The 11,259-nt window shown below is 34.6% G+C and overlaps 1 protein-coding gene across 1 annotated transcript; it reads right to left on the bottom strand.

Annotated features, from left to right (window-relative positions):
• Positions 1-517: 517 nt before the first annotated feature.
• Positions 518-1,363, bottom strand: LOC132549370 (trichohyalin-like). Its single transcript, XM_060213297.1, has one exon. The coding sequence runs from the start codon at positions 1,361-1,363 to the stop codon at positions 518-520; it is 846 nt and encodes a 281-aa protein (XP_060069280.1).
• Between the last annotated feature and the right edge of the window lie 9,896 nt (positions 1,364-11,259).

Here is an 11,259-nt window from a genome sequence, read left to right as displayed (position 1 = left end):
CAGTCTATCGCGCAATGAACGCAATGACTCATACTGATGCCTAATGTTGAACACATGTCTGGCAACTCTTTGAATGTCTTTCTGTAATTCGTCTGAAAGGATTCGGAGGGATCCAAAATCGGGTTCTTTCACTGTCATTGTGACTGTGTTCTTTCCGTTGAAATTTCTTTGTGTCTTCCATACCAACCATGATACCTGTTCATTTTCGTTTCCATCTCTAAAGTTGAAGTTCACTGCCCTGTGTACGCAAGAAGAGCATTCCCGGTACATGCATTCTTTGTTTGTAGTGCTACAGGTGATGGTTTGGATAACCGTGTCCAGATCACTAGTAGGGAGTACGTCGTGTTGCTTGCATTTCTCTAATTTGAATTTAAAGTTTTCATGAATCTTGCATTGGCATGTTTCCCTGTCGGTTGCAGTAGGTGCCCGGATGTGGAAAGGTCGTAAGAAACAGAACAGGCTGTAGGACATCTTTGTTGTGTACTCAGTAAGAAACTTGCCATGTAGGTGCTTCATGTCATCGTTCAAAAAACGTATTTGCCTCTTTTCGCCTTTTTTTAGTTATTGTTGATTTTTTTCCAGCTTTCACCCTAGAGTTATCGTCCCTTTCCAGAAAGCTTTCAACTTTACACCTCAACGCCGTCGGCTTTACTGCTGCTTTCCTCTTGCCATATTTCAAAATGGAGTGGTGTCTTGAAATCCGTGTTCTCGATTGAAGATAACTGAGGAGACGAAATTTTTTCAAGATTCTATAGGAACATATTAAAGTCGAGATCAGCTGTTTTTCTTTCTGAGATTTTGATTTTGCGTATCTTTGCTTGATTCTGTTGGTAATAATCGTGGACAGTAACAAAGCTTTCTTTGCTTCTTTGTTCTTTATCTGTACATCTACTTCATTTTCTTCCTCTGTAATTGCTTTCCTTTTAAGTCGCTGGCATCTTTTTTTGTACTTTTCTCGCAGTGTTTTTTCTTTCTTAAGACTTATCCTCAATTGGTAAAGATCTCTGTAAGCTTTCGCTCTGTCTCGTCTCGGCCTTTGTCGTCCCCTTCTCCTCATGGTAGTGTTTCTTTGTGTTTCTTGGTTACTTGGTGATATTGGTGGTGTTGGTATGGTCGCAATAGCTCTCCTTTGTAGTTTGTCACGTTGTCTTTTTTCACGCTGATTTAGTTTCCAGCGCTTTCTCCCCATCCTCTTATCTCGTTCACTCATTTCATTGATGGATGGCATAAGGCCTCTTTCTCTTCTTCTTCTGTTTCTTTCTCTTTCTTTTCTTTTGTAATCTTCGTGTTTTTCCGGGTTTTCCCGTTGTCGTCTCCGCCATTCCCGTACACGGCGTGCATTTGCTTCCTTTCCAGAAACCATATTTCAGCTTGTTTTTTTCTCAGCAAGATCGTGTCCTTGACATTCAAAATTTGATCATGAAGATCACACACGGTTTTGGCCCATTCTGGGTATTCCTCAGAGTCTTCTATCAAAATATTATAGTATACCTTTTCTACAGCTCCTAAACTGATATCTGTTTGGTTTAGTGCTGACTTTAATACTGTAAGAAAAAATGAACGGTACTCTAATTTTTTGGAATAAAATAAATCAATTAATGTAATGTAGCAGAGCACATAAAATTAAACAAATACTATTTTACTGCCTCCGCTAGGTATCGAACCCGGGACCACTGGCTTACTAGTCTGACGCTAGAGAAAAAATTTCTCTTGCCGAGATGTATATTGCGGCTAGTATTCCCCAGGGGTACAGTAGCAATATATAGCTATACTTATACATGATGGCACTACTAATAACATTGTCATGACAGTGAATTGCGATTGTGTCATCACCGTAATGCTAGTTTTGAATAGAGATGTCACAGAGCGGTATACTATATGACGAGGAAAGGTATTCTGTTATTTGGTCCGTTCGTCTATATTGAATGTAGATTGAAACATCAATGAAATACAAAAACTTTACCGATATACAAATCAAAATTCTTATAAAGTTTTCAGTGTCATCACCGTAACGATGGTGTCATCACCGTAATGACGGTTTTCAATATTAATTGACTGGCTCACGCAGAATTTGAATTTTCATGAAATTAGATACAATAACTCCTTTTATCTATAAAAGATATTCTAACACAAGCGATTGGAATCCTTATTATCAAATACAACCAGTTTCCTGAAAAAAAGTCATTACCGTAATGATAGTTTCATCACCGTAATGTATATTGTTCTTTTTTGTTTTATCTGATCAACCGGATAGGGATTTGTTAACAAAAGACTCGGTGCTTATTCGTTTGTCCCAACATATGATTATGATATCTTAAAGAAAGATATAGGTAATAAAATAATAAGCATTAAGCAATTTCAAATTTAAAAGGTCATTGCCGTAATGAAAGTGTCATTACCGTTATTTCACTAGTGATGACGTCATTACGGTAATGATGTAGTACGGTAGTGACAATTTAAAAAAAAAACCCATTCAGGGCCTCTCGTGACACGAGTGAAGAAAATGTACATCGCTATGATGTGGGTGATTTTCCAACAAATACAAAAGGCTTAAGAAATTTAATATCAGGTTCATTTTTTCAATGTTTATCAATGTACGGTAATGACAATGAATTAACATACGCAGAGATAAATTAACTTACATAATAATCTCTCGTTTTTCCGTCCACCAACAGCATCCATCGAACGTGTTTTTCTAAAATGGCGCCTTATGAACTTTGCTCTCGTATGAAGATTTACAGTTTTAAGGGAGTTAACTCTCAGAAATCAGTTGATTTCTGTACCATTACGGTAGTGACCCCTTAATAAGGGACACGCAGAACGGCGTTATTATTTACTTATGAATAAAAACCTTACATTCGGCTTTTTGTTGTCTATACGAAAGGTACTCTGAAGTTTTGTTTGTAGAAACTAATATGAAATAATAATGTAAAACAAAGAAGACAACAGCACATATAATTACAAAAAGTGGTCGCGGGACATCACTATTTCATGAGTAGGAGAATATGTTCAGCAACAAAAAACACAAAGTCCATAAAAAATTATTTATTTTTTTAATGTCACATATTTTTTTGAAGGAAATGTGTATATTAGAAGGTTTAAACCTTGACATTTAGGATAGACATGTGAATGTTATACAGTTGAAAAACCGAGGGACACGTTTTTCAATTTTTTTTCTGGAATGACCCACATTGTTTTCATATCCCTTTCATTTATATATTTGCACTTTTTCAGCTAGATGGAATCTTACCTGTTTCAAGGAATAATAATAATAATAATAATAATAATAATAAACATTCTTTATTGAGGATTGTCCATGTTTAGCCAAAGACTAATCTACCACATGGTCTTCTTGTTAGTAAAATACAAAAATTAGTTACAAAAATTAGCTTAAGACAGTACAGATAATAAGATAAAAATAGTAATACAGCACTATAAGATAATTATAAGATTACAAATTAATATCACAGCATCCCTGAGGTACACCATGTGTTATGTTCATTGCCTCTGATAAACTTCCTGCAATACATACTTTCTGTGATCGATCTGTGAGGTAAGAGGTAAACCAAGACACTGTATTGGGATCACATTTATATAACCTTAACTTATCAATAAGAACATTGTCAAAAGCTTTTTATAATCTAAAAATATTACACTAGTTAAAAGACCTTCATCAATGTTTTTAGCCCATGTATTTACAATGTTTAAAAGTGCTGTTTCACAAGAATGTTTCTTTCTGAAGCCGGATTGTGAAGACAATAAGATCATGTCTGCTTAAAAAATCATAAAAAGTGCTGTGTACATGTCGTTCTAACAATTTTGATAAAATGGGTAATACTGAAATAGGCCTGTAGTTACTCACCTCAACAGTACTTCCACTCTTAAAAAGAGGTGTAACTTAAGCCATTTTCCATTTACTTGGAAATTTACCTGTTTGAATGCTAAAATTCATAATATAGGTAATTGAAGGTGCAATTTCAGAATATGCGCTAATACCATCTACACCAATAGCCTTTTTCAAATTTAATGATTTCAAAAAATTTTCAACAAATTCAACATCAATTTTTGGGATTTCAAAACTACAGTGTTCAGCCATTTTCTTTGAGATAAAATCTTTCAAATTTTGATATGAAGAATCAATATGAACATTTTCATGTTGCATGTTTAATTTTTCAGCTATTCCAGTAAAATATTTGTTAAAATGATCAGCCATCATTTTCCTATCATAAATGTTTTCACCGTCATTATTTATAATGTTTGGTGAAGAACTTGTCTCTTTTGGAACAACTTCACGAATAAATTTCCACAAATTACTTGGATTATCAAGGTTACTTTCAATAACAGATTTATAATATGATGACTTTGCCTCTCTAATTTGTCTAGTAACTCTGTTTCTCTGGATTTTATCTTGGTCATAGTCACCATTATGTTTATGTTGATCTCTAAGTTTCATGCTTTCCAAGATGGTTTCGTCCATCCATTCAGGTTGACTGGACTTTTTAACACGTTTTTCTAATTTTGAGACATGTAGATCTACAATGCTGTAAAATAATTGCAGCCATGCTTCTAGTACATCATCAACATCAGAAAAAAATTCAATTACTGACCACGGAGCCCTGGCTAAATCAGATTTAAATTTAGACTCATTAAAATGTTTGAAAGATCTAAAAGACATTTTGATATGAGAAAATTTTGATCCAAATGTTCTTTTGCGTACAACACATACAGGATAGTGATCACTAAGTCCATTTTCCACTACCTTGACCGCTCTGACCAATTCAGGTGCAGAAACATAGACGTGATCAATAAGAGTTTTGGTAGTGGCAGTAACACGGGTGGGGTCCTTTACCATTTGATGTAGTTGTAGGTTCTCCATAAGGTCACCAATGTCACAAGTATTTTCTCCCATTAAGCTAATGTTATTGTAGTTATCATTTTTGGAATGATTTCATCAGGATCTTTTCTTTTATTTTGTTCACTCAAGAGAAAAAAGAGAGTACCATGAGAGGAAGTAGAAATGAAACTAAAGTAAGTTTCAACGTTTCCACACATCCACAATACTATCTAAGGTAATGAGAGGATCCGTCTTTAAGAAGTTTCAAACACTCATTCAACCACGATATCACTGATAGGATTATGTCAGCTCACCGATGTATCGTTACTGGTGCTGATGTCACTAATTGGTTGAGTACCCCCAAATGTCTGGATGCTACGAACACTTAATACGTATTCAGCTGGATGTGTTTCATTGGTTTCTTGGGCATGTTGAAAGACATGGGAGTTAAGATATGTACCATTAAGCATCCGGCAGGTTTCCTCCGTTGTGTTCGGTTGAGTGACATAGCATTCATTGTTCACTGTTGCTACAATAAATAGATGATATATATTACGTTGTAGATTAAATGCTTTTGATACAAATTAGATGTAACTAAGAGTTTTAATACCTGTCTATACAGGGTAACAACTTTGTTATCCAGTATAATGCATTTTTGTTCCACTTCATATGTAAAAATCTTTCGTTTTATATAAATATTTTTGTTAACTGAATAAGATAATCATGATTTGTCTTATTCGCATCCCTATAACTTTAGATGGGTTTGAATGTGATGCAATCTAACAACCGTATTTTCAAATATTATTGACAGAAAGTTATTTGTTCTACATAAATGAAATCAACTTGAACGATACATAAAAAAATCTACTTGATTGATACTGAAATGAAATAACCTTGATCGATATTTAAACGAAATCAACTTGAACGATAAATGTAAATGGTAAGATGTTGGTAAGGTGTCAAATATTTGGATAGAATTTAGTGTATATGAAACACATTTATTTTAAAGATCAGCATGCTTAAGTAAATAAAAGAAAAAGAAAATTTCGCTTAAAGTGTTTTTTTTTTACACAATAACGACAGCACTAGGCGTTTTGCGATCTCAGTTTTAAACCGCCATGGCTTGGGATAAACCTCGGATCATTTTTCATTCTTTTCTCTCTGAATAAAAAATCCCCATCCTGATATCCAAATCTAAGATTGCCACCTATCAACCATTTTTGTTTTTCTTATCAGTCCCAAAATCAAGAGCAATGAGGAATCTACAAATATGAAATTTAAGTAAGGTCGAAATGGACAATGCATAACTACAGAATAAGGAAATTTACGGACAGATCACGGATTCAGGGTTATTTGAACGACCTCACCCTCTGATGATGGTTGGTGACAATTATTCAGGGGCGAGAAGAATAGTGACGTCACTGTAACAGTAAAATATTCTCACATCTCACTCCTTTTGAGATGTGAGATTCAAAAATGTCGGAAACAAAAATATGCGCACCAACGAACTGCTACCTTTGGTTTTGTAAGCCAATGATGTCTATTTTGATATTGGACATATCCACTGATAAGTAGACACTGCTTGATGCAGATGTCTCAATTTTAGATTGTACCGAAGGAACAGCTTGTCGTCACGACTGCTCAGCTGAGAACAGTGGTTTTTATGAAGTATATAAGGAAAGGTATTGTCAAGTTATTCCAGACGGCTCTTGACAGCCAACATTGTGTACGAAATCAGAAAGATCAATTCAGCAATAATGAAAACAAAATACGGCTGTCAAAAACTAAGATGGCCATCTCTGATCAATTTCAAAATAAAACTACACAATTCAGGACCAAGAGGAATCTACAAAAGTTGAGAATGATCCATCCAGAACCCCTCAAGAAATAACGATATTAATTTATTGTTGTCAAAATAAGAATTATCGCCTTTTGCCCACATCGTTTTTCAAATAAGAAAATACACGGTTAAGAACCTATATTATGAAAGTGGAGAATGATACAGCAGTCCTACTAAAGAATTATCGATAAGCTGTAATTGTCAAAATAAAAAAATGGACATATATCAACTTCTTTTTAATTTTTAATTTTAAAATTTCAAAAAAATATTTTATTTTAAATGATCCATCCAGTACCACTCAAGAAATAGTGTTTAACAAACCATTGCTGTCACAATTCAAGATCACTTCCTGGCGGCCATGGTTTGTTAAAAATCAGTCTCGAAATCGGACAATACACCATTCGTAACCGACATTATCAATTCAATTTAAGAATGACCCATTCAGTAATACTTAAGAAATAGCGATAAACTTTAACGGTCAAAATGAAAAATGCCCGCCTGTGGGATGATCAATCTATTACTTAACAAATAGAGGGATGAACGACAGATGACGAACCATGAATGAATAATGAGTTAAATAGCCTACCATATGATGATGGTGGGCTAAAAATCAACAGAATGATACAAGTTTGGTAAAACAATATCCTACCATGTAACGAACTCTGATTTTGTTCCCTAGATAGTACATGGGTCTTCACAGTGGTATTTTCTGAAATTAGAAGAAAGCAATACCAATATACGAAAGGCTTGTTATTAAGCAGTTATACGGAATTCGATGTTATTCAGACATGGCTCTAGGGGTTTCCAATAACATTGTTTTATTACATACTGATATATATTATCTCTATACTTTGGTTTTATTGAACAACATACGGGAGGGCCATTATCTGCCACTGAGAGCATAGTCAAGATGTTTTTCCTGGGTTACAACTACATCAGTACAGACAAACTCATTTCACTGTTTCATGAGAAAAACCAACTCGATACGAGTGGGACGCGTTGACTTATGTATCGCGAACTTCAAGATATATTTGATCACACACACACATATATATATATATTTGATATATTGAATCACAATTAGAATCTAAAAAGAATTGTAACTTACAACTTTCACGGTTATAAACTCTCCCCTGTAATTTACCATATTCACGGTTATATACTCTCCCACGTTATTCACCACTTTCACGGTTATATACTCTCCCCTGTAACTTACCACTTTCACGGTTATATACCATCTCCTGTAACTTACCACTTTCACTGTTATAAACTCTCCCCTTTAACTTACCATGCTCACTGTTATATACTCTCCCATTAACTTACCACTTTCACAAAGCAGTTGGGTTTGCCAGGACATGTTGCATTAAGGTTTCCAAATATATTTAATATATTTAGCATTAGTGTCTTGCTTTACACATTATATGAAAAAAAACCCTAATTAAACAACAGACTGGTTGTTTTCATGTTCACGGTTATATACTCTCCCCTATAATTTACCAATTACACAGTTACATACTCTCCCATGTAACTTATCATATTCACTGTTATATACTCTCTCCTGTAACTTACCACTTTCATGGTTATATCCTCTCCCATGTAACTTATCATATTCACGGTTATATACTCTCCCCTGTAACTTACCATGTTCACGGTTATATACTCTCCCCTGTAACTTACTACTTTCACTGTTATATATTCTCCCCTGTAACTTACTACTTTCACTGTTATATACTCTCCCCTGTAACTTACCACTTTCATTGTTATATACTCTCCCCTTCAACTTACCACTTTCACGGTTATATCCTCTCCCCTGTAATTTATCACTTTCACGGTTATATACTCTCCCCTATAATTTACCAATTTCACGGTTATATACTTTCCGCTGTTACTTTCTACTTTCACTGTTTTATACTCTTCCCTGTAACTTACCATTTTCATTGTTATATATTCTCCCCTGTAACTTACCGTGTTCACAGTTTTATACTCTCCCCTGTAACTTACCATTTTCATTGTTACATCCTCTCCCCTGTAATTTACCACTTCCTTGATTCCGTTGGTGATCTCCCATTAAAGGCGTCGCATCGGTTACATTGTCATCACAGCCTTAATAACATAAGACATACAAATATTAGGCGTTTTCATACAAGAATAACTACATTCTACTAAGAAAAAGTCTCCATTTTTCTTTTAAGAAATTAAATAATAAGACATATGTGATGAAACGTGGTAAGAACTATTATCATTAGTAATTTAATTTCAAGATTCCATGATCAATTTATCTGTAAAATAAAATGAAATATATCTACCTTTGCTGGGAAGATTTGGATAAATGTTAGGAGTCTTCTCTGCGACTGAAATAAACAATAAACAGGAAATAAACACACGCAAGATAACACTACCAAGAACTCCTTACGGTATGTATAGTGTGGATTTCATAACATTTCTTGTGTTGTGTCATGTTTCAATGACACATGGGTAGCAATGGCATTAAACACACATTATTTTGATATTCAAGCACAGTAAGGCACTTATTCAGTATATAACAGTATTGTGAGTGAGATAATCTACATATATAATCTATATGTATTTCTACATTTCAGTATCAATTGAAGTAATTATTGATAAATACACACGCTGTTGAAAGTTGTTTCTGTATTTAAAGTCACTAAATAATGATGAATAGACCGTACACAAATGACTGACAACTTGTTTCACAAACGTTTAAAACATATTACAAATCATTTGCAACTGTTTATACAACCTTGTACAACAGTAGTTTTAGACAGCCTTGTGCAATAGCATTATTCAGAGTAAATTAAGGAGCGTTTTCCTAATTACTGCACAATAACGACAACACTAGACGTTTTTCGATCACAGTTTTAAAACGCCATGGCTTGGGATAAACATTGGATATTCACCAGAGGTTATGTTAGCCCAGACTTCTACTAATTAATAAATCACAAAACCCTGTTAATAGATCGTACACAAATGACTGACGACTTGTTTCATAAACTTTTAAAACAGATCGTATATCATTTGTAACTGTTTAAACAACCTTCTACAGAAGTATTATCGGAAAGCCTTGTACAGCCATTTCATTAGATAGCCTTGTACAGCAGTATTATGAGATAGCCTTGTACAGCAGTGTTATTAGATAGCCTTGTACAGCAGTACTATGAGATAGCCTTGTACAGCAGTGTTATTAGATAGCCTTGTACAGCAGTATTATTAGATAGCCTTGTACAACAGTATCTTAAGATAGCCTTGTACAGCAGTATTATTAGATAGCCTTGTACAACAGTATCTTAAGATAGCCTTGTACAGCAGTATTATTAGAGAGCCTTGTACAACAGTATCTTTAGATAGCCTTGTACTGCCGTATTATTAGATAGCCTGGTACAACAGTATAATTAGATAGCCTTTTATAGCATCATTATTAGAAAGTCGGATCGTTTCTTTAATTTGTTGGGAGATCATTTCTGAATGCTTACTGTCATATGTTATGCTCACTTACCACTGAGTTCGACTTTGCCAATAACTTCCATTGGAAAAGTTTGCTGGTCAGAATCTAGGAAGAACAAATACACATGTTGTAAGTAACTCAAGTCTATAGCGGACATCTGCTAATCAAATAGTATGTTTAGGAGTAGAAATATTATTGAAACTCAGCAGTTTTATTTCAGCTCTATATATTAGTCAGGTTTATCGTCCGTCCGTCGGCCATTTTGTTTTTCTGACCAGTCCTACAATTACATGGGCCACAACTAGAGACCAAGGGAAACCTTCATATGAAATTTGAGAGATCCATCCAGCAATTTTGATGATGGTGGGCTGAAAAGGTGACTGAGGGACGGACGACGGACGCCCGCGCTATGGTCCTTCAGACCAGATGAGGTAATTATTATACAGATTATATCTCACATTTCACATTACATTTATGTCTCCAAATGTACAAAGCAGTTGGGTTTGCCAGGACATGTTGCATTAAGGTTTCCAAATATATTTAATATATTTAGCATTAGTGTCTTGCTTTACACATTATATGAAAAAAACCCTAATTAAACAACAGACTGGTTGTTTTCATGTTCACGGTTATATACTCTCCCCTATAATTTACCAATTTCACAGTTACATACTCTCCCATGTAACTTATCATATTCACTGTTATATACTCTCCCCTGTAACTTACCACGTTCACGGTTATATGCTCTCCCATGTAACTTATCATATTCATTGTTATATACTCTCCCCTGTAATTTACCACTTTCACGGTTGTATACTCTCCCCTCAACTTTAACACTTTCACGGTTATATACTTTCCGCTGTTACTTTCTACTTTCACTGTTTTATACTCTTCCCTGTAACTTACCATTTTCATTGTTATATATTCTCCCCTGTAACTTACCATGTTCACAGTTTTAAACTCTCCCCTGTAACTTACCATTTTCATTGTTATATCCTCTCCCCTGTAATTTACCACTTCCTTGATTCCGTTGATGATCTCCCATTAAAGGCGTCGCATCGGTCACATTGTCATCACAGCCTTAATAACATAAGACATACAAATATTAGGCGTTTTCATACA

Source organism: Ylistrum balloti, unplaced genomic scaffold (assembly GCF_031769215.1).
Source record: "Ylistrum balloti isolate Yb309-2 unplaced genomic scaffold, AGI_CSIRO_Ybal_v1 Utg370056, whole genome shotgun sequence".
NCBI lineage: Eukaryota > Metazoa > Mollusca > Bivalvia > Pectinida > Pectinidae > Ylistrum > Ylistrum balloti.
This window is presented reverse-complemented; position numbering and strand designations above follow the sequence as displayed.

Coding starts and splice junctions, on each gene's coding strand:
- LOC132549370 (XM_060213297.1), bottom strand. CDS start 1,363: ATGGTTTCTGGAAAGGAAGCAAATGCACGCCGTGTACGGGAATGGCGG.